General features: G+C 34.3%; 2 protein-coding genes across 21 annotated transcripts in view; one reads left to right on the forward strand and one right to left on the reverse strand.

Moving 5' to 3' along the window:
• The first annotated feature begins 440 nt into the window (after nucleotides 1-440).
• Nucleotides 441-11,510, forward strand: LOC137240327 (long-chain-fatty-acid--CoA ligase 4-like). 12 transcript variants are annotated; one of them, XM_067766414.1, is made up of 7 exons: nucleotides 441-549; nucleotides 651-785; nucleotides 897-1,317; nucleotides 3,345-6,288; nucleotides 6,368-6,626; nucleotides 7,416-7,686; nucleotides 8,145-8,754. In XM_067766414.1, the coding sequence occupies exons 3-4, from the start codon at nucleotides 902-904 to the stop codon at nucleotides 3,742-3,744; spliced, it is 816 nt and encodes a 271-aa protein (XP_067622515.1). In that variant the 5' UTR covers nucleotides 441-549; nucleotides 651-785; nucleotides 897-901; the 3' UTR covers nucleotides 3,745-6,288; nucleotides 6,368-6,626; nucleotides 7,416-7,686; nucleotides 8,145-8,754. The 12 variants fall into 12 exon arrangements, with proteins under 12 accessions (XP_067622515.1, XP_067622516.1, XP_067622517.1 ...); XM_067766415.1 differs by having other exon boundaries at nucleotides 488-785; nucleotides 6,368-6,399; nucleotides 6,508-6,632; XM_067766416.1 differs by having other exon boundaries at nucleotides 489-785; nucleotides 6,368-6,399; nucleotides 6,508-6,626.
• Nucleotides 9,446-24,704, reverse strand: part of LOC137240329 (uncharacterized) — a 52,956-nt gene continuing 37,697 nt past the window's right edge. For 2 of the 9 annotated variants that reach the window (XR_010949696.1, XM_067766417.1), the window contains exons 1-11: nucleotides 21,752-22,017; nucleotides 21,326-21,643; nucleotides 19,492-20,457; nucleotides 19,186-19,414; nucleotides 16,470-17,989; nucleotides 16,209-16,240; nucleotides 15,981-16,099; nucleotides 14,518-14,787; nucleotides 10,593-10,790; nucleotides 10,340-10,531; nucleotides 9,446-9,926 (exon numbers count right to left, since the gene is read on the reverse strand). Coding sequence is in view for 7 of the 9 variants with exons in the window: in XM_067766417.1 (XP_067622518.1) it covers nucleotides 9,606-9,926; nucleotides 10,340-10,531; nucleotides 10,593-10,790; nucleotides 14,518-14,562 (756 nt within the window). In the remaining 2 variants the exon portion in view is untranslated. Of the gene's footprint in view, nucleotides 9,927-10,339; nucleotides 10,532-10,592; nucleotides 10,791-13,524; nucleotides 14,059-14,517; nucleotides 14,788-15,980; nucleotides 16,241-16,469; nucleotides 17,990-19,185; nucleotides 19,415-19,491; nucleotides 20,458-21,325; nucleotides 21,644-21,751; nucleotides 22,018-24,704 lie in introns of those variants that run through there. The other 7 variants (XM_067766422.1, XM_067766419.1, XM_067766418.1 and 4 more) reach the window with 7 other exon arrangements.

The following is a 24,704-nucleotide window of genomic DNA, read 5'->3' on the forward strand; positions in this document are numbered from 1 at the left end:
TTTCCGGCTGTATTTAATTAATTATTTAATTCTCTTTCCAAAAAAGACGTTTGCATAAAGTGACAACACCGCATGGATAAATGGAAAGCAATTCAAAAATGTCCCTCATAAAACAAAAGTAGCGACTACCTCACAGTTTACATCGAGTAAATGCCTAAAAAATAACGAATGGCGGCTCTTATTATATTTATTTTCTTTGGTAGAAGTGGTAGAAAATGAAAATGGGTCAAAAAGTTGGTAGATCTATCCAGCAAAAATGTACCCGTAAATTGACCAGTAAAATGACTAATATCTGTGTTGATGGAACACATAAATCGTTAAGTAGCATTTGTACAGGGCGTTGGGCCCTTTTGTGACCAGTAGCCCGTTTCTATAACCTTGCGTTATAACAACGAACGATTTGCTATCGCAATGCTCGTATCACTTTCGATATGAAAAGTGTTTCTGTAACGCACTCAATTCACCTTGCGATATAATAGTGGGGAGTTTTTATCATATCGATGGAACAATCGAAATGGAACATAGGATCTGTCATCAATAGCTAAAAATGTAATAACAAACACAAATTATTTTTTCGTTGTTGTATTCCATGAATTAATTCAAGAAAAAAGTTCAATATTCATTATATAAATCGTCAACTCTTATTTAAGTTGGTATTTTAAGGAATTGACAATCATCCCTTGAATATAATAATAAAGGAAAAGTATTGTGCTACGGGTATTTACTTTGGAAGATTCAATTCCCAAAACCAAAAAAAAACAAATCAGTCCACCGAGAAGCTATAAGTAAGTAAATGTGTACATATATGCATAGAAAGAGTTAATTCGGGCCAAGTTACTTTACAAATTGCCTTGTGCTCTTTAAGTTTTACTAATATGTATGTACTTTTTTCGCAGGAAAAATGTTTGCGGCTGCACTATTTGCTCTGGCAACTGACCAACGAAACATGTTGCGCATACACAGACGACATTTACGGGATGCAACGGACCCCTTTCAGTTACCTGAAGTACGCTTCGAAGAGCTCTTTCGCTTCAAAAAAGAAGCAGCTATCGTGTTGCTCGACGAAATCAGCCCGTACATGAAGAACGGGCAAAGAACGACGTTTGTGCCAAAGGCACTTAGGATGCTGTCAGCACTACATTATTTTGCAACTGGCTCGTTTCTTCGAGATGTTGGGCAGGATTTTGTTTGCTCCTTGAGCAAGACGATGGTCAGTAGATCGATTAAGGAGGTTGCGCACGTTATAGAAACAGAATTGATGTGCAACTACATCAAATTTCCTACTACGGTCGACGAGCAAGATGCCGTAAAACAAATGTAAGTACTTTAAGAGCAAGCGGGCAAGCTTTTCAGTGCTGGTTTAAACTCCAGTCAAAGTTGATCATAGTTTAACCTTGCCACTTTGGCTACAGTTATTATTAAAGCTGACCCACTCAGCATTTAGGTGATAAAATTTTGAATCAAAATTCAAAAATCAAATAAAATCAAAAATTTTTAATAATTTTTCATTCAGCTTTCTGAATCTTTTCTGACAATCTTTGTTGACTGAATAATGAATTTTATACTTGTTAAAATTTCACTTTTGATTGAAGATCTTATTTTTTCGCATACACACATTTTTTCAATCATGAAGTTCAGAAAAAATATATTAAAATTTTATCTTCAAGAGAAGAAATAATGTATATACTGCTCCTAACAAAAGATTTCCCGAACCATTTCTCCACCTTCGGCTTCCCAGAAAATATAAATCCAACCATTACACAATACAAAAGGATGTGAACTATTTGAACCCCAGGTAAGTGAAACTCTCTTGACATATGTACCTGGATATGGCTTCAACATCCCGTACCATATCGTATTTTAAGATGTTGACGATCATATCTGATGCTGGATGTTGTAGTCGCAGATGTATATTGGTCTAGTTTGTTTGCGAATTACCTTTGGTTCAAATAGCTCACTTCGGCATGCTTTCTTCCCTTAATGAAATAATATTAGCATGTAGTATCTTATTTTGTATGAGATATGAAAAATAAATGCATGATAATCGCATTCAAAAATGATTCAAAAATCTCAACCAAAATGCCTGAAATATGTTTACGAATATGATCAGAAAATGATTATGAAAAACATTCAAATATTACTCTAAAACAATTAAAGCCCAATTTTACAATGATATCAGATATGCACAAAAAGCGTTTCAAAATACAAATGAAACATAAATGATTATTCAAGAATAATCACATTTGATTTTTGAATCATTTTTGAATGCGATTATCATGCATTTATTTTTCATATCTCATACAAAATAAGATACTACATGCTAATCTTATTTCATTAAGGGAAGAAAGCATGCCGAAGTGAGCTATTTGAACCAAAGGTAATTCGCAAACAAACTAGACCAATATACATCTGCGACTACAACATCCAGCATCAGATATGATCGTCAACATCTTAAAATACGATATGGTACGGGATGTTGAAGCCATATCCAGGTACATATGTCAAGAGAGTTTCACTTACCTGGGGTTCAAATAGTTCACAACCTTTTGTATTGTGTAATGGTTGGATTTATATTTTCTGGGAAACCGAAGGTGGAGAAATGGTTCGGGAAATCTTTGGTCACAAGCAGCATTTACATTATTTCTTGTCTTGAAGAATATGTATAATTATATAAATAATACAATTTTTATATATTTTTTCTGAGCTTAATTATTGAAAAAATAAGATTTTCATTGAAAAGTAAAATTTTAACAAGTATAAAATTCATTATTCAGTCAACAAATATATTCATAAAAGATTCAAAAATCTGAATTAAAAATGATTATACATTTTTGATCACCTAAAGTAAATACATTTGATACAAATAAAATTCCAAAATGTGATTGAAAAACTATATTCAGTTATTGATCATCAAAGGTAAGCATATTTGATTATTCCTTTTGCTGTTTTTTATGAAATATAAAAATTTAATCATCAAAGGACTTCAAAAATGATTTCAAAAAGTGATCGAGAAATGATTTTCAATTTTTGATCATCAAAAGTATTCATATTTGATTATTTCTTTTGTTCAATTGTATGACAAATCATTATTTAGTCGGAAAGAATAATCAAATTGTATTGATATGTAGGTAAATTCAAAATTTAATCATCGAAATGCTGAGTGGGATGGTACATTTTTCTCCCGACGATACGTTAATTTTCGAACAGAAAATCCTTTTAAATTTGGACATTTTTGATCATCTTGGGGCATGATATTTGAATATTTTTTGATCAAAATTTTCAAAAAATGCAAGCTGGGGAGTGTATATATGAAATATACTTATACCAGTTAATTTCGTTTTCAGATTTTACTCTGCTACCGGCTTTCCCGGATGCATTGGCGCTATTGACTGCACACATGTAAAAATTAAGAAGCCGGCAGCCGACATTGAAAACTGTTATATAAATAGAAAAGGATTATTTTCAAAAAACGTGCAGTTAATATGCGATTACAACCTACGTATACTCGCCGGCAACGCACGTTTTGGTGGAAGTACCCACGATGCTTTTATATGGGAAAATAGTCTTTGTAAAGATTTATTGGAAAGGCAATACAGCCTAGGTGCAAATACGAGTTGGCTTATTGGTGATTCCGGATATCCGCTGCAGCCATGGCTTATAACACCGTTTCGCGCTCCGACAACAACTGGCCAAACCAATTTTATGCCCCTATTACCGTTTACAACTCAACTCTGGTTGGGTTGAAATTTCGCAATTTGGTATTACAGATTACAACTCAACCTGTAAAAAAAAATTTCGGTTGAGTTGTCTAGCCTTACAACTTTTTGTGGCATTGCCGTTTACAACCTTGTGTTGGTGTAGTTGTCAAAGACGTCAAAATCTTACAACTGCTTACTAGCAGTTGTCTCATACAATTTTGCAGTTGTTTTGAAAAAAATGTTACGTTTTAGAAGACGGTTCACCACCTAATTTTTAACAAAAATTTTCAAGGTCAAAAGACACGTTTCGACCTCCGATTTAAGAATCCGAAAACAAAAATTGTAATTCTTTACGACAGCATGACACTGCTAATACGCGTCCAAAAATATCGAGAGAGGTGCCAAAAGACGCGTATTAATCTCGAGAACCGAAGGCGGAAAATAAACATTTTATCTCTGTCCGGAGATATTTTCAGTTGAAGTTGGCGATTTTCATGTGGTTGTTGTAATGTTGTTGTCTTTTTTAGGTTTGTGTTTAATATCTTTTGAACGAGTTAAAATTTGTATTTTCCGCCTTCGGATTATTAATACTGATGTCAAGACGCGTATTTTAATACCTCTCTCGATATTTTTGGACACGTATTAGCAGTGTCATGCTGTCGTAAATAATTACCACAAAAATTAATTCTAATAAAATCTAATTTCATGTGGTTGCTGTGTTTTGCCAGATTTTTCGTACACAGCAATGCAGAAAGGTGGTGGACCCAACCAGGATTATTTTTACGAATCGCGGCCAAAGGCCGCCAACGCAGAAAGATGTTCTGTGCAAAAAAACTGTGGACCGGGCCTCATATTTCGGACCCTCTCGGGCCATTTTGTGGGTCTTTGTAAATATCTTTCGAAAGAAATAAAATTTTCGCTTTCGAATCCTAAAAACGGAGATGGAAACCCGTCTTTTGATACCACCTTTGAAAAGAGTTAGATGGTGCACGGGCTTATAAAACGTTACCAAAAAAAACAAAAAATTTAAAGCCGGTAGTTAAACCTTTTTTAATCAAACAATAATCAACAATTTTGTACACATTTCTAGAAAAACCAAAGTTTAAACGAATTACATTGAATAACTTTTTGACATTCCATAGTTGGACGAGGCTGGTCGCAGTTCAGATGCAGCCAAAATATGTGAAATTATGCGAGTACCATTGATACTAATCCCTACTCCTGGGAATCCTATTTGAGTAAAATACAGTTTTTTCTGTTAGGGTTTTAATCTACTTCGCACAAATACGCTCCTCAATTATATCTAAAACCAGTCCAACACCAAATCATTTCCACAGCATATTTGATAGCTGCCGTCAGCAAGGAATCGGAGTGTGGCGCATAATTCTAAAATACGAACGCGTATGCGGAAATGGTCCTTAATTTTGTTTAGCACTGAGTAAAATGCTTCCTTTCCAATCTGCAAAATAACTTCATATGAAGCTCATTATTTGTCACTTAAACATTTTCTTACTTGGTGCTTGGTAGTTCCAAGGGATTGGAATGATCACGCGAATGTTTTCCGTATTCGCAACATGTCAATCACCAACATTTTCGCCATTATAAAATAGATTTCATATAACATTAATAAAAAAATCACATTTGAAAATGCTTAAATTTCTGCCACAAATTGATCAGCTGTTCATTTATCTGTCAAATCATCACTTTCTTAGCTTGGCAGCACCAATTCAACTTCAACTGAAATAAGTTGTAATTCGTAATACCAAACAGGAGTTGAGTTGTCTGAAAGTTGAGTTGTTTTAATTACAACCCAACCAAGTTGAGTTGTGTACCGTAATAGGCCCTTTAATTTTGCGAATATAAGAGCTCGAAACTGCGTAGAGAGACTAAACGGCGTTCTAAAAAAAGTGTTTGCGTGTTTGTCCCATGAGCGCGGAGTGTTGGTGAAGCCTGATTTTGCAGGCGCAATCATAAACGCGTGTCTAACTTTGCACAATTTTCGACTGCTACATAGGCAAAGTATGCCAGACACAGCAAATGCGAATGGAAATCCATCAGAAGTAGATTTTCTTGAGGAAGACCGCCCAAACGACAGCTTACTACAACAAGGTCGGACGGTTCGGGAGAGGATAGTTAGGCATTATTTCAATTAATCTTATACACTATTATATCTATATATATAAAAGAAAGTGGTGTTAGTTACACTATTTATAACTCAAGAACGGATGAACCGATTTGGCTGAAAATTGGTGGAGAGGTAGCTTAGAACCAGGAGACGGACTTAGGATACTTTTTATCCTGTGTGGCTAGGGTCTTGAGATCAAAACATGGAATTGGTGTCAGCGAAACTGACGTCACAACAGTAATTACGTCACGTGAGCTGCTGCCCAAATTTAAACAGTTATTGGATAAGTGTCCTAAGTTTCCTTCCATTAGCACATGTTTTCATGCTACTCGCCAAGAGTGTTTGCTTAATAACTGGAGTGCCTATTGACTATTCCACGCCATTGACTTTTAATTGATACCAGCAGTAAGATAATGCGAAGGTGATGCGGCTGTATTAAAACCTACGTGCATGACTTCCGTACCGGTTAGTATAGATTTTTACAATATATATTTTTTTGCTTGAGTACAATGATTTGGCTTTCTACTATTTTTTTTTCTTTTAGCTAATTCTGGATCAAACACCGTTAATTGATAAGTAAATTATAACAAACTCCGTTAATTGATAAGTAAATTATAAACGGCATTTAAAACAAATATACATTTTATTTATATTTCAATTCACTTATAAAGATTGGTTTTCCAGAATGTTGTTAAACTTATGGGTGGACGTGTGCACTTCATTATGTGCGGTGGATGGCAAAATGTGGTTTAAGACTGGTGATATTGGTGAAATGCATCCAGATGATGTACTTAAAATCATTGGTGAGTGTGCGTATTCAATATTTTACATTCTGTTAATTATTCCGCTAAAAATTGTGTCATAGATTTATATGAATTAAATAATGGGGTCGACTAAGTCCATAATTATCTCCAGATAGCCAACGTTAATGCAAGGGGATTTGCAGTTGTTGTTGTAGCAGCGATTTCCAGTAGTATTTGGCAGTTCTGCCATATATATGATTTCTTCCTTGCATATCGCGTCTGCCACATCAAAGCCTATCAAAGTTCAAGCCTCACCTACGCTTGATGTACACTATACAAAATATGTACATACATACCAAATAAAGAATGTGGGTATCTACATTGCAGATAATACTCAGGTATTGAACACGACGTGTTTGCATCTGTACTTTTCAAGATATGCTGTTTTTAATCAAGTCAGAATATAGAGCTTTTGATATGATATTTTTATTTAATATTCGATAAAAAGGTCAAACTTTGATTCCTTATACGTGCAACTGTAGATACTGCTAACACTTAACGAAAATTTGTTACAAATCTAATCAGAAGCCGTATTAACAACTTTATATGGCGTTTTTTTTTTCTTTAAAGAAAGTATGGTTGGAAAAGTGTATTGAATGCTTTGTGCACTATGGTTAACACAGTATTTCACACCTTTGCATATAACACTACTTCTGGCTAAAGCGTACTTAATACCTACGCTACTCTAGGGTTGTGAGATTTACTCAAATTGTGACTTGTCAACTTTTATCTACCTCGGTATCTTTCTCCATATCCAAATAACATTAATTTACTTTCATTCCCTTCCAGACCGTAAAAAGGATTTGGTTAAACTGAAGGCGGGCGAATACGTTTCTCTGAGGAAATTTAGTCCGAATTGAAAACGTGTCCTCTTGTGGAGAATATCTGCTTTTACGGCGGTCTAAACAATTTACAGTGGCGTTGCTAGTTCCAAATCAGAAACATCTGGAAGAACTAGCGGAACGAAATGGTTTCCAGGGTAAATCGTTTGAGTAATTATGCGCGCCAACAGCTATGGAGAAGGCAGTTATTAAGGAAATTGACGAACATGCTAAAAAGTGTAAGTGCAAAAAATAAAATAAAAAAACAACTTCCAAAAGAATTATGTTTATCGAATTTCCGTGTTAAAGACCGGGTTGTTATTTATGGGAGAAAAATATTAACAGATTAGCGGTTTCATAAATTTAGATTTGTCAATCCTTTTTACGGATGTATTTAAATACGACGCATACAAATTTAAGAGGTCACCTGAATTGCCTAAATAACTTAGCACATCTGACATACATACGTGGGCTGTTGGATTGTACTTTTTATTTTAATTTTATATGATAACCAACAAAAAAGCATAAACGAGGGTGTTTAAATCATAAAATATGCGAAGAAAAGGCGACCTTATAAATTGCCTACTTTATTTTATAAAAATAACAAACCCGGTCTGGAACACAATTGATTTGCAAATAGCTAGCACATCAGTAAAGATACGATTTTACATCATGCTCTTTAACATTTACCATCCAGGCAAATTACAAAAGTTTGAAGTACCCGCAGCTATTACGCTCTGCAAAGAAGTTTGGTCGCCGGATATAGGTCTCGTTACGGCCGCTTTCAAATTGAGACGCAAGGAAATTCAAGATAAATATCAGCATGACATCAATCGCATGTACGCTTCAATAAAATCAATATATTGATTTGATGTTGCGGGAGAAGTAAATTAAAGCGTACATTTTTCCGCTGAGCATGCAGAGTTTTTCGAAAAGGAAATTAATTTCAATATTTTCCAAATTGTAGAAAAGAGGATACTGGCCATTGATTGGCTACGAATAATTGTACAATTAGACTTGCAAGAACGCAATTAGTGACCAAGGTGAAAAAGGCAAACAAGTTGCATTAAATTATAAAAAATAGACAAAAAATGAGATATAGATATTTTTTTTTTGTAAATTATAATTATTAAATATAATGGAAGTTGTAATGTGTTCTTAGGTGCGTTATTACGTTTATATTTGAATTGTGTAATGAGTTAGAGAAAAAAGAAAACGTTATCTATTTGAATGCTGATTTATTTAATTATAATTAATATGTATGTACTACCATATGAACTACTTCGCGACTATTCAATATTCAATATTTCTTTATTTAATTAATTTCATAAATAAAAATAAACAAATATAAATTCATTTCATAAGTAGTTTTGTATGAAATAGTTACTTTTATGTATGTACAGCTACTTAAAAAAAAAATATCAAAATTAAAACACAAATATATGTAAATTCTATCTATTTTACGTTGTTTAGTCAATTTCTAAATTTTTTTTACATAATTTTATGTCAAAAAGCATAGTAATTGATTTGAAACTCATTATTCAAAATTCGAGAAACTTTTTAAAAGTCATCACAAGTTTTAAAATTGTTTTCTTCAAATTCGTAGAAACTTTCTGAATATGCATTTTTGTACCCCCATCCATCAATTCTAGCTAAACAAGATTCAACTTTAATCTTCCTAAAATATCCGCTTATTTTTGACAATTTTCTTTGTGAAAGGTATTTAGTATTTTTTTCTATATAAACTTATTTCTCTTGTTTGGGAGAATATTCTTAATACCCTTCAGAAAAAAAAAAGTCTAAAAAAATAAGCGAATATTTTAGGAAGATTAAAGTTGAATCTTGTTTAGCTAGAATTGATGGAGGGTGGTACAAAAATGCATATTCAGAAAGTTTTTAAGAATTCTAAGAAAACAATTTTAAAACTTGTGATGACTTTTAAAAAGTTTCTCGAATTTTTAATAAAGAGTTTCAAATCAATTACGATGCTTTTTGACATAAAATTATATAAAAAAAATTTAGAAATTGACCAAACAACGTAAAATATATAGAATTTACATATATTTGTGTTTTAATTTTGCTCCTATATTTTTGACCACGGCTACGTATTTTTTGTCGGTCGCTTGAGATATGTTAGTATAATAGTAAGAGTAGTAATTCAGTCATTAAGTGATTGTGGTTTTAACGCCATGTCTATTGATTTGAGCGTTTCATGCATGTCTTTCAGCGTATTTAAAATTTCGTTAGTTAATTTTTGTTGCCCATTATTGAACTGTCTTTGTCTTTCATCCTGGTCTTCCATAAACTTTTTTATTTCGGCGTAAGCACTTCCAAAAGTATTATGACCACGTGGGGTCGATTGAGAAGTGGCTGGGTCGAGTACGGTAGCGTTTGGGTTTGGAGTCGCCCTTGAAGTCACTTTTGGAGTTTCTTTTGTTAGATCCAAAAATTCTATACCTTCTTCTTTTATTTCATTTTTCTGCAAATAAAAACATAAAATCATATATGTAATACTCCTATATTGATAATAGAAAACGCTCGCAATGTGTTTTGAATTCGAAATCAAAACAAGACAGCCTATAAAATTATTGTGATTTTAACAGCATAAGTGTGACAAGAAAAAATTGAAATTTAGGTACATTCGATTATTGAATACAAAAAAAAACGTTTAAACAGCAATATATCGGCACTCTGATGTTTGGGAATGTACCTAGCCTTTTGTAGCAATGTAGGCGTATTACATATATGCATAAAATGTTAGTATATATAAACAAACAGCAATAAAAATTTGTATTCACGACACAATCCAAAAAAAAAACCAATCTCCTTGCCGAACTTATTTTGAACATTTGGGTTGCGAAGTTTTTCCCGAGAATATTTATGTACATTTACCTCAGTAAATCCCGCTTCCCTTGTTCTGCCATCTCCGTCTATTGAATCTGATGGTAGAAACTCCAAAACTTCCACATCAACTCCCTCGAGTGGAATAGGTCCCTCGCTTGCGGGGAGATTGCCGGTTCTATTTCGGAATTTTTTATTTTTTGCCTCCTGCTTTTTCACGGCACACTTCCAATCGGACCAACTCTATAAATAAAATAATACAATACAGATATATATTACGTTTAGTTCCATAGTAAATACGCACTTTTTTCCACTGTTCGGCTGTCTTGAAAGCTCCCCCCACCGCATTTAGCTCAAGAGCAACGGCTTCCCATACACTGCGGCTCAGGTTAGCACTATTGGGACCGCTAAAAGTTCCCATTGCCACTTTTTTATTGGCCTTCATCAATTCCACTAGTTTCACCTTCTGGTTTTTTCCGATTTTTCCACTTCTGGTTTTTTTCTATAAAATAAAAAATTAATTAGAAAACAAAAAATTCAATTCAGTTTCAAACTAACGAACTTCACTCATTTTCTTTTTATAGTTTGATACTATCACGACCTTCGGAGCTAGTGATATGAATATCGCAAGAAATATCGAAAATGCATACTCACCACTCGTACAGAAACACTACCTTGCGATAACCATGAATTAGGGTTGCATTTTGCGATATATTTCATATCGCAACGATACAGAAACGGGCTACAGGGGCCCTATTCGCTAACTGTGAGTTTTAAAGTGTACACAAGAAATTGTGTAAACTTTGAAATTCTGATTCTGTAAAATAAAACTGTGAACAAAAAAATTCACTGATAAAAATTTCGTGAGTTTTCTTGGCAGCCCGTGTACACTATTGTGACATTCAAAACTCATACGCACTGTTGCAGAATGACCTTTTTTTCATGGCGTTTGATGAATATTTTCTCACTGACATAAGACTTTTAATTTCAGCGCTCATTCAGCAAAACAATGTACACAATAATTTAGAGAATCGCATGAAAATTTAAAGTGTAAATTGTGTGTGCAAATGAGTTTTCAATGAGTGTACATTTTTCAGTTTTTCACAGTTAGGGAATTGACCCCCAGTAGCCCGTTTCTGTATCTTTGCGATATGAATTATATCGCAAAATGCAACCCTAATTCATGGTTATCGCTAGGTAGTGTTTCTGTATGAGTGGTGAGTATGTATTTTCGATATTTCTTGCGATATTCATATCACCAGCTCCGAAGGTCGTGATTGCATCAAACTATAAAAAGAAAATGAGTGAAGTTCGTTTGTAAAAACCAGAAGTGGAAAAATTAAAAAAAAAACCAGAAACCAGGTGAAATTGGTGGAATTGATGAAGGCAAATAAAAAAGTGGCAATGGGGACTTTTAGCGGTCCCAATAGTGCTAACCTGAGCCGTAGTGTATGGGAAGCCGTTGCTCTTGAGCTAAATGCGGTGGGGGGAGCTTTCAAGACAGCCGAACAGTGGAAAAAAGTGTGTATATACTAAGGAACTAAACGTAATATATATTTGTATTGTACTATTTTATTTATAGAGTTGGTACGATTGGAAGTGTCCGTGAAAAAGCAGGAGGCAAAAAATAAAAAATTCAGAAATAGAACCGGCAATCTTCCGGCAAGCGGGGGACCTATTCCACTCGAGGGAGTTGATGTGGAAGTTTTGGAGTTCCTACGTTCAGATTCAATAGACGGAGATGGAAGAACAAAGGAAGCGGGATTTACTGAGGTAAATGTACATAAATATTCTCGGGAAAAACTTCGCAGCTCAAATGTTCAAAATAAGTTCGGCAAGGAGATTGGTTTTTTTGGATTGTGTCATGAATACAAATTTTTATTCCTGTTTGTTTATATATGCCAACATTTTATGTTTTTATTTGCAAACAAGTGAAATAAAAGAAGAAGGTATAGAATTTTTGGATCTTACCAAAGAAACTCCAAAAGTGACTTCAAGGGCTACCGTACTCGACCCAGCCACATCTCAATCGACCCCACGTGGTCATAGTACTTTTGGCGGTGCTTACGCCGAAATAAAAAAGTATATGGAAGACCAGGATGAAAGGCAAAGACAGTTCAATAATGGGCAACAACAATTAACTAACGAAATTTTAAATACGCTGAAAGACATGCAGGCGTTAAAACCACAATCACTTAACGATTGAATTACTGCTATTACTATTATACTAACATATCTCAAGCGACCGACAAAAAATACATGGCCGTGGTCAAAAATGTAGGAGCAAAATTAAAACACAAATATATGTAAATTCTATCTATTTTACGTTGTTTAGTCAATTTCTAAATTTTTTTTACATAATTTTATGTCAAAAAGCATAGTAATTGATTTGAAACTCTTTATTCAAAATTCGAGAAACTTTTTAAAATTCATCACAAGTTTTAAAATTGTTTTCTTAGAATTCTTAGAAACTTTCTGATCTTCCTAAAATATTCGCTTATTTTTGAAAATTTGTTTTCTGAAGGGTAAGTGAATATGCTTAAATTCTCCCAAACAAGAGAAATAAGTTTATAAAGAAGAAAATACTAAACACCTTTCACAAAGAAAATTGTCAAAAATAAGCGGATATTTTAGGAAGATTAAAGTTGAATCTTGTTTAGCTAGAATTGATGGATGGGGGTACAAATGCATATTAAGCATATTCTCCCAAACAAGAGAAATAAGTTTATAAAGAAGAAAATACTAAACACCTTTCACAAAGAAAATTGTCAAAAATAAGCGGATATTTTAGGAAGATTAAAGTTGAATCTTGTTTAGCTAGAATTGATGGATGGGGGTACAAAAATGCATATTCAGAAAGTTTCTAAGAATTCTAAGAAAACAATTTTAAAACTTGTGATGACTTTTAAAAAGTTTCTCGAATTTTGAATAAAGAGTTTCAAATCAATTACTATGCTTTTTGACATAAAATTATGTAAAAAAAATTTAGAAATTGATTAAGAAACGTAAAATAGATAGAATTTACATATATTTGTGTTTAAATTTTACAATTTTTTTTAAGTAGCTGTACATACATAAAAAGTAACTATTTCATAAAAAACTACTTATGAAATGAACTTATATTTGTTTATTTTTATTTATGAAATTAATTAAATAAAGAAATATTGAATGTTGAATAGCCGCGAAGTAGTTCATATGGTAGTACATACATATTAATTATAATTAAATAAATCAGCATTCAAATAGATAACGTTTTCTTTTTTCTCTTACTCATTGCACAATACAAATATAAGCGTAATAACGCACCTAAAAACACATTACAACTTCCATTATATTTAATAATTAAAATTTACAAAAAAAAAATATCATCTATATCTCATTTTTTGTCTTATAATTTAATGCAACTTGTTTGCCTTTTTCACCTTAGTCACCAATTTCGTTCTTGCTAGTCTAAATTGTACAATTATACGTAGCCAATCAATGGCCAGTATCCTCTTTTCTACAATTTGGAAAATATTGAAATTAATTTCCTTTTCGAAAAACTCTGCATGCTCAGCGGAAAAATGTACGCTTTTAATTTACTTCTCCCGCAACATCAAATCAATACATTGATTTTATTGAAGCGTACATGCGATTGATGTCATGCTGATATTTATCTTGAATTTTCTTGCGTCTCAATTTGAAAGCGGCCGTAACGAGACCCATATTCGGTGGCCAAACTTCTTTGCAGAGGGTAATAGCTGCGGGTACTTCAAACTTTTGGTATTTGCCTGGATGGTAAATGTTAAAGAGCATGATGTAAAAGTCGTATCTTTACTGATGTGCTAGCTATTTGCAAACCAATTGTGTTCCAGACCGGGTTTGTTATTTTTATAAAATAAATTAGGCAATTTATAAGGTCGCCTATTCTTCGCATGTTTTATGATTTTAAAAACCCTCATTTATTCTTTGTTGTTGGTTCTCATATAAAATTAAAATGAAAAGTACAATCCAACAGCCCACGTTTGTATGTCAGATGTGCTAAGTTATTTAGGCAATTCAGGTGACCTCTTAAATTTGTATGCGTCGTATTTAAATACATTCGTAAAAAGGATTGACAAATCTAAATTTATGAAACCGCTAATCTGTTAATATTTTTCTCCCATAAATAACAACTCGGTCTTTAACACTGAAATTCGATAAACGTAATTCTTTTGGAAGTTGTTTTTTATATTATTTTTTGCACTTACACTTTTAGCATGTTCGTCAATTTCCTTAATAACTGCCTTCTCCATAGCTGTTGACGCGAATAATTACTCAAATGATTTACCCTGGAAGCCATTTCGTTCCGCTAGGTCTTCCAAATGTTTCTGATTTGGAACTAGCAATGCCACTGTAAATTGTTTAGACCGCCGTAAAAGCAGACGTTCTCCACAAGAGGACACGTTTTCAATTCGGACTAAATTTCCCCAGAGAAACGTATTCGCCGGCCTGCAGTTTAACCAGATCCTTTTTACGGTCTGGAAGGGAATGAAAGTAAATTAATGTTATTTTGATATGGAGAAAGATACAGAGGTAGATAAAAGTCGACAAGCCAACGAATCCTATTTATTTCGCAGGCCAGGATAAAGCCACCCCAAGTTCCTTTCGGATAGAGGGTAGAAGGTTTAATGTGGTTTCCCCGAGATGGTCGGGCAAGTACCTTAATGGTGGTATTTTACGAAATGTAGCGGATCAATATGCTGTCCACATCGACAACAGCAAAACGTCCCAAAATCTTCAAGGAGTCCCCTTATCGCAGCATGAAGAACGGTGGTAAACATCAGAGGATGTATCCTGCCGTCCTTATAAAGAATGTGGGTATTAAATTTTTTTTCGAAAATGAGATATTTATATATGCGCACTCGTCTTTAAAATGCTAATTTATTTGTGTAAAAACATTTTTAAAATTGCATAATGTTGTTGTATACAAAATTTAGTTTGTTCTTGCACACATAATCACAATTTGAGTAAATCTCACAACCATAAAGTAGCGTAGATATTAAGTACGCTTTAGCCAGAAGTAGTCTTATATGCAAAGGCATGAAATACTGTGTTAACCATAGTGCACGAAGCATTCAATACACTTTTCCAACCGTACTTTCCTTTTAAAGAAAAAAAACGACATATAAAGTTGTAGATACGGCTTTTGATTAGGTTTTGTAACAAATTTTCGTTAAGTGTTAGCAGTATCTACAGTTCCACGTGTAAGGAATCAAAGTTTGACCTTTAACGAATATTAAATAAAAATGTCATATCAAAAGCTGTATATTCTGACTTGATTGAAAACAGCATATCTTGAAAAGTACAGATGCAAACACGTCGTGTTCAATACCTGAGTATCATCTGCAATACAGATACCCACATGCTTTATTTGGTATGTATGTACATATTTTGTATAGTGTACATCAAGCGTAGGAGAGGCTTGAACTTTGATAGGCTTTGATGTGGCAGACGCGATATGCAAGGAAGAAATCATATATATGGCAGGAGAACTGCCAAATACTACTGGAAATCACTGCTACAACAACAACTGCAAATCCCCCTACATTAACGTTGGCTTTCTGGAGATAATTATGGACTCAGTCGACCCCATTATTTAATTCTTAAAAATCTGACACAGTTTTTCTCGGAATAATTAACAGAATGCAAAATATTGAATACGCACACTCACCAATTATTTTAAGTGCATCATCTGGATGCATTTCACCAATATCACCAGTCTTAAACCACATTTTTCCATCCACCGCACATAATAAAGTGCACACGTCCACCCATAAGTTTAACAACATTCTGGAAAACCATTCTTTATAGAGTGAATTGAAATATAAATAAAATGTATATTTGTTTTAAATGCCGTTTATAATTTACTTATCAACTAACGGTATTTGTTATAATTTACTTATCAATTAACGGTGTTTGATCCAGAATTAGCTAAAAGTAAAAAAATAGTATAAAGCAGGCATGCTTAACGAACGAAACGATATCATTTCGTTAATTTGACGATCTTAACGTTAATAAACGAAACGAAGTGACTTCGTTTCGTTTGTTAACGTTGATTATCGTAACGAAATGATATCGTTTCGTTCGTTAAGCATGCCTGGTATAAAGCCAAATCATTGTACTCAGCAAAAAAATATATATTGTAAAAATCTATACTAACCGGTAAGGAAGTCATGCATAGGTTTTATTACAACCGCATCACCTTCGCATTATCTTACTGTTGGTATCAACTAAAGTCAAGTGCCTTGAATAGCCAATAGGCACTCCAGTTATTAAGCAAACACTCTCGGCGAGTAGCATGAAAACATGAGCTAATGGAAGGAAACTTAGGACACTTATCCAATAACTGTTTAAATTTGGGCAGCAGCTCACGTGACGTAATTACTGTTGTGACGTCAGTTTCGCTGATACCAAGTCCACGTTTTGATCTCAAGACCCTAGCCTCAACGGGATAAAAAGTGTAGTAAGTCCGTCTCCTGGTTTTAAGCTACTTCTCCACCAATTTTCAGCAAATCGGTTCATCCGTTCTTGAGTTATAAATAGTGTATCTAACACCACTTTCATTTATATATATAGATATAATAGTGTATAAGATTAATTGAAATATTGCCTAACTATCCTCTCCCGAACCGTCCGACCTTGTTGTAGTAGAGCTGTCGTTTGGGCGGTCTTCTTCAAGAAAATCTACTTCTGATGGATTTCCATTCGCATTTGCTGTGTCTGGCATACTTTGCCTATGTTGCAGTCGAAAATTGTGCAAAGTTAGACACGCGTTTATGATTGCGTCTGCAAACTCAGGCTCCACCAACACTCCGCGCTCATTGGACAAACACGCAAACACTTTTTTTAGAATGCCGTTTAGTCTCTCTACGCAGTTGCGAGCTCTTATATGCGCAAAATTTAAATTGGTTTGGCCAGTTGTTGTCGGAGCGCCAAACGGTGTTATAAGCCATGGCTGCAGCGGATATCTGGAATCACCAATAAGCCAACTCGTATTTGCCCCTAGGCTGTATTGCCTTTTCAAGAAACTTTAGAAAGGCTATTTTCCCATATAAAAGCATCGTGGGTACTTCCACCAAAACGTGCGTTGCAGGCGAGTATACGTAGGTTGTAATCGCATATTAACTGCACGTTTTTTGAAAATAATCCTTTTCTATTTATATAACAGTTTTCAATGTCGGCTGCCGGCTTCTTAATTTTTGCATGTGTGCAGTAAATAGCGCCAATACATCCGGGAAAGCCGGTAGCAGAGTGAAATCTGAAATAGAAATTAACTGATATAATTGTTTTTGTTTGTGTGCAGCGTGCCTAAAGCGTACTGATGATGAAGGCTTAGCACCCTTCGAAATGGATCTATCTGCGCAGCTATGGCAGGTTGTCTGAAAAATTTTCTACTTACTATTCCAAAAACAAAATACAATTTTTCAAATTTAGAAAAATTAAAAAATAACAATAATTATCATTAGAAAAAAATTATTGTTCTGGCCTTGAGCTCGAATCGAACCTTGAATCATTAATTGGTATAAGTATTTGATTTGGAACTAGCAACGCCACTGTAAATTGTTTAGACCGCCGTAAAAGCAGATCTTCTCTACAAGAGGACACGTTTTCAATTCGGACTAAATTTCCCCAGAGAAACGTATTCGCCGGCCTGCAGTTTAACCAAATCCTTTTTACGGTCTGGAAGGGAATGAAAGGAAATTAATGTTATTTTGATATGGAGAAAGATACAGAGGTAGATAAAAGTCGACAAGCCAACGAATCCTATTTATTTCGCAGGCCAGGATAAATCCACCCCAAGTTCCTTTCGGACAGAGGGTAGAAGGTTTAATGTGGTTTCCCCGAGATGTTCGGGCAAATACCTTAATGGTGGTATTTTACGAAATGTAGAGGATCAATATGCTGTCCACATCGACAACAGCAAAAATTCCCAAAATCTTCAAGGAGTCTCTTTATCGCAGCATGAAGAACGGTGGTAAACATCAGGGGATGTATCCTGCCGTCCTTATAAAGAATGTGGGTATTAAATTTTTTTTTTCGAAAATGAGATATTTACATAGGTGCACTCGTCTTGAAACCGCTAATTTATTTGTGCAAAAACATTTTTAAAATTGCATAATGTTGTTGTATACAAAATTTAGTTTGTTCTTGCACACATAGTCACAATTTGAGTAAGTCTCACAACCATAGAGTAGCGTAGGTATTAAGTACGCTTTAGCCAGAAGTAGTCTTATATGCAAAGGCGTGAAATACTGTGTTAACCATAGTGCCCGAAGCATTCAATACACTTTTCCAACCGTACTTTCCTTTTAAAGAAAAAAAAACGACATATAAAGTTGTAGATACGGCTTCTGATTAGGTTTTGTAACAAATTTTCGTTAAGGGTTAGCAGTATCGACAGTTCCACGTATAAGGAATCAAAGTTTGACCTTTAACGAATATTAAATAAAAATATCATATCAAAAGCTGTATATTCTGACTTGATTGAAAACAGCATATCTTGAAAAGTATAGATGCAAACACGTCGTATTCAATACCTGAGTATCATCTGCAATGTAGATACCCACATTCTTTATTTGGTATGTATGTACATATTTTGTATAGTGTACATCAAGCGTAGGAGAGGCTTGAACTTTGATAGGCTTTGATGTGGCAGACGCGATATGCAAGGAAGAAATCATATATATGGCAGGAGAACTGCCAAATACTACTGGAAATCACTGCTACAACAACAATTGCAAATCCCCCTGCATTAACGTTTGCTATCTGGAGATAATTATGGACTTAGTCGACCCCATTATTTAATTCAAATAAATCTGATACAATTTTTATCGGAATAATTAACAGAATGCAAAATATTGAATACGCACACCCACCAATGATTTTAAGTACATCATCTGGATGCATTTCACTAATATCACCAGTCCTAAACCACATTTTGCCATCCACCGCACATAATCAAGTGCACACGTCCACCCATAAGTTTAACAACATTCTGGAAAACCATTCTTTATAGAGTGAATTGAAATATAAATAAAATGTACATTTGTTTTAAATGCCGTTTATAATTTACTTATCAATTAACGGTGTTTGATCCAGAATTAGCTAAAATTAAAAAAATAGTATAAAGCCAAATCATTGTACTCAGCAAAAAAATATATATTGTAAAAATCTATACTAACCGGTAAGGAAGTCATGCAAGTAGGTTTTAATACAACCGCATCACCTTCGCATTATCTTACTGTTGGTATCAATTAAAGTCAATGGCGTTGAATAGCCAATAGGCACTCCAGTTATTAAGCAAACACTCTCGGCGGGTAGCATGAAAACATGTGCTAATGGAAGGAAACTTAGAACACTTATCCAATAACTGTTTAAATTTGGGCAGCAGCTCACGTGATGTAATTACTGTTGTGACGTCAGTTTCGCTGATACCAAGTCCACGTTGTGATCTCAAGACCCTAGCCACAACGGGATAAAAAGTATCCTATGTCCATCTCCTGGTTCTAAGCTTCTCGAACCGTCCGACCTTGTTGTGGTAAGCTGTCGTTTGGGCAGTCTTCCTCAAGAAAATCTACTTCTGATGGATTTCCATTTGCATTTGCTGTGTCTGGCATAATTTGCCTATGTTGCAGTCGAAAATTGTCCAAAGTTAGACACGCGTTTATGATTGCGCCTGCCAACTCAGGCTTCACCAACACTCCGCGCTCATGGGACAAACACGCAAACACTTTTTTAGAACGCCGTTTAGTCTCTCTACGCAGTTTCGAGCTCTTATATGCGCAAAATTAAAATTGTTTTGGCCAGTTGTGGTCGGAGCGCGAAACGGTGTTATAAGCCATAGCTGCAGCGGATATCCGGAATCACCAATAAGCCAACTCGTATTTGCACATAGGCTGTATTGCCTTTCCAAGAAATCTTTACAAAGGCTATTTTCCCATATAAAAGTATCGTGGGTACTTCCACCAAAACGTGCGTTGCCGGCGAGTATACGTCGGTTGTAATCGCATATTAACTGCACGTTTTTTGAAAATAATCCTTTTCTATTTATATAACAGTTTTCAATGTCTGCTGCCGGCTTCTTAATTTTTACTTGTGTGCAGTTAATAGCGCCAATGCATTCGGGAAAGCCGGTAGCAGAGTAAAATCTGAAATAGAAATTAACTGGTATAATTATATGTGATTATTCTTGAATAATCATTTATGATTTATATGTATTTCGAAACGCTTTTTGTGCATATCTGATATCATTGTAAAATTCAGCTTTAATTGTTTTAGAGTAATATTTGAATGCTTTTCACAGTCATTTTCTGATTATATTCGTGAACATATTTCAGGCATTTTGGTTGAGATTTTTGAATCATTTTTGAATGCGATTATCAGGCATTTATTTTTCATATGTTATACAAAATAAGATACTACATGCTAAGGGGAAGAAAGCATGCCAAAGTGAGCTATTTGAACCAAAGGTAATTCGCAAACAAACTAGACCAATATATATCTGCGACTACAACATCCAGCATCAGATATGATCGTCAATATCTTAAAATACGATATGGTACGGGATGTTGAAGCCATATCCAGGTATATATGCCAAGAGAGTTTCACTTACCTGGGGTTCAAATAGTTCACAACCTTTGTATTGTGTAATGGTTGGATTTATATTTTCTGGGAAGCCGAAGGTGGAGAAATGGTTGGGGAAATCTTTTGTTAGGAGCAGTATATACATATATTATTTCTTCTCTTGAAGAATACAATTTTAATATATTTTTTCTGAACTTCATGATTGAAAAAATGTGTATATGCGAAAAAATAAGATCTTCAATCAAAAATAAAATTTTAACAAGTATAAAATTCATTATTCAGTCAATTCAAAATTTTATCACCTAAATGCTGAGTGGGTCAGCTTTAATAATAATAAGTGTAGCCAAATTGATAAGGTTAAACTATGATCAACTTTGACTGGAGTTTAAAGCAGCTCTGAAAAGCTTGCCCGCTGTCTCTTAGAGTACTTACATTTGTTTTACGGTATCTTGTTCATCGACCGTAGTAGGAAATTTGATGTAGCTGCACATCAATTCTATTTCTATAATGTGCGCAACCTCCTTAATCGATCTACTGACCATCGTTTTGCTCAAGGAGCAAACAAAATCCTGCCCAACATCTCAAAGAAACGAGCCAGTTGCAAAATAATGTAGTGCGAAAGAGCTCTTCGAAGCGTACTTCAGGCAACTGAAAGGGGTCCGTTGCATCCCGTAAATGGCATCTATGTATGCGCAACATGTTTCGTTGGTCAGTTGCCAGAGCAAATAGTGCAGCCGGAAACATTTTTTCCTATGGAAAAAGTACATATATATTAGTAAAACTTAAAGAGCACAAGGCGAATTTGTAAAGTAACTTGGCCCGAATTCTTTCTATGCATATATGTCCATATTTACTTACTTATAGCTCCTCGGTGGACTGAGTCTTCGAATGTTGATCATAAAAAAACAATTTGTTTTTTTTTTTGGTTTTGGGAATTGAATCTTCCAAAGTAAGTACCCGTAGCACACTATTTTTCCTTTATTATTATAGTCAAGGGATGATTGTAAATTCCTTAAAATACCAATTTAAACAAAATGAATATTGAACTTCTTCTCTTGTGATTGAATCATGGAGTACAACAACGAAAAAAGAATTTGTGTTTTTTATTACATTTTTAGCTATTAATGACAGATCCTATGTTCCATTTCGATTGTTCCATCGATATGATAAAAACTCCCCACTATTATATCGCAAGGGGAATTGAGTGCGTTACAGAAACACTTTTCATATCGAAAGTGATACGAGCCTTGCGAAAGCAAATCGTTCGTTATTATAACTCAAACCCTGCAAAACGCTGTCGTCATTCCACGTCATTTGACTAGCATTTTACGGTCATAAGTTATATCTATAGTCACATTTGCATGGGCGTGGGTAAGTTTTGTGACCAAATTTTTGTAGGGAAGTTACAGAAACGGGCTACAGTCCATTCCGTCGTACCTATTTATGTGATTGTCCATACTTCTCACACATATGCGGTATTAGGTTACCGAAATGTAAACAAACTATAGTGCTGTAATGTTCTTACATTCACGTTATGACAGTCATTTTTTAAGTTATATACCTGTAACTTTACGAGGACTTTTTCGTTAAAATGACCGCCTTTTCCTTAGTATTATGACCGTTTTTTTACTTGTATTATACTGCTATATAAATAAAACATTTCTTTAATTCAAATCCATTAACATTTCTTTTATTCAAGATTTTTATAATATATTAGATTATTTATAATAGTTGTAAATTATTAACTATAAGTCTTAAGGAAGGAATAATTTTTCAGTCTTGTTGGTGAGCCATAAATACAAATTTTATTGTATGCGATTGTATGCATACAAAGTTAAGGGAAACTTAAATGGAGTAAGTTGACTTGTAATTCGCGAATTTTAATACTATAGCTTTTTTATTTTAGTTCAGAAAGCTTCAGTTGAGGTTCGAAAGTTACAATTGAAGTTCAAAAATTTCAATTCAAGTTCACAAAATTTAAATTCAAGCTCAGAATTTCTATTTGTAGTTCAGAAAATTAAAATTGAAGTTCAGAATTTCTGTTTGTAGTTCAGAAAATTATAATTGAACTTACTGCAGTTGAAATTCCTGAGCTTCAATTATAGTTTACTGAACTTAAATAAAATTTTTTTTCCTTTACATTTTAGAACAGTGTACAAAAATATGTAATTTTACATATCGCAACCTAAACCAAAATGTATTGCAACTCATAATCAGAGAAGCTTTGTGTTGAATGTTGATTTATATCACAAAAATAACAAAATTCTTAACAAAACCAGGCTGAACGATAACGTTAAATACCAAAAAAACATAAGTTATTTTACGATGCTTTCAAGGATCGATTTACAATTAAATACCGATTTAATTTTTTTTTAAGTTTTCACATTTTTTAGTTTAAAATGCGATATATACATTCAGTGGAATAATTTAAATTGAGGGTACTTCATGCAATTTTCTTTCTTCATGATTTTGCAATAATAAACGTATGTAGGTACTCATAGTAATTTTTTGTTTTGAATTATGTGATTACAATATTTATAAGGACCATTTAGCTGATGGTATTGGTACTGTCAGTTAAATTCATCAGCAAAATATTTTTTGTTATACATCTCTTTTATAAATTTTGGTTAAAAATTATTGACAAATTCGTTGCAATTAAATTGCTTTAAAAATCTTTGCAATCTTTACGAGATTGTTGAATATTATTTTAATTAGAGCATAAAAAACTTAGAATAGTAACGTAGGAAAAAACTTAGAATTATTAGATTCTTAGACACTTTTTAACCAAGATTATTTCAGTGTGTGTTGTTCATTTGTTGTACAAATTCATTGCATATTAATTTTCAGATTAACAATACTCAAAGTTATCGTGGCATCATCTTGTTGGTCAATCGCGCGCCGCACTATCCACGAAGCGAAGGCACAGTCCTGCGCAAACACATCGCCAACCTGTGTTGGCAAAAGATATGCTGAACTGTAGAGGAAGAAATATTTTTAAATTTTAATAAAATCAAAAATGATAGTTGTGCTAAAAAGCGGTAAAGTATTGTATGTTAGGTTAGGTTAGGTTGGGTGGTAGCTTCCCTGATAGGGGAAGCTGACTTGGACAACATGACGGTCCGTTGTGATACCACATATAATAAACTAAACTAACGGTGACGTAGATATAACTACTTAGAGAATCGTTGGGTAGCAACGATAAAGATCCGAATGATCCCGATCTCAACCTTGGATAGCTCCTCGGGAGATCCAAGTGAGTCACGGCCGAAATACTTTCGCCTAGTTCTGGCAAAAGCTGGGCAGTCAAGCATAAAGTGATTTGGTGATTCCACCTCATCATCCTCCATACAGCTGCAGCAGGATGGAATTTCCAATATATTGAGACGTACCGCATGGATACCCATGGGACAGTGCCCTATCAAAACCCCAATGACCATTGATAGGTGAACCCAATTATTTCAGCAGACTTCCTGCCATCCACTTTCGGCCAGAAAGATCTTGATCCCTGCAAGACGTAGTGTCCGCCCAATGTTTGCTGAGCTGACTCGAGGCCCAGCTATGGAAGAGCAATCCACGGGTGGCTGGCGGAATCCCGAAATCCCTACAGCCATCTTCATCCGATTCAGTTGTACCGATTCGGGCTAAGAGATCCGCTTGACAGTTACCCGGAATATCACTATGTCCCGGGACCCAGATAATCTTAATTGTAAAATAATTCGATGCAATCGCAAGTGAGGTCAGGCATTCCCAGACCACCCCCGATCGCACTGTAGTTGAGCTCAAGGCCTTTATAGCCGCTTGGCTATCAGAG

This window comes from Eurosta solidaginis, chromosome 2 (assembly GCF_040869045.1).
Source record: "Eurosta solidaginis isolate ZX-2024a chromosome 2, ASM4086904v1, whole genome shotgun sequence".
Lineage (NCBI taxonomy): Eukaryota > Metazoa > Arthropoda > Insecta > Diptera > Tephritidae > Eurosta > Eurosta solidaginis.

Coding starts and splice junctions, on each gene's coding strand:
- LOC137240327 (XM_067766414.1), top strand. CDS start 902: ATGTTTGCGGCTGCACTATTTGCTCTGGCAACTGACCAACGAAACATG. Junction 1,318..3,344: donor CAAGATGCCGTAAAACAAAT/GTAAGTACTTTA, acceptor TTTCGTTTTCAG/ATTTTACTCTGCTACCGGCT.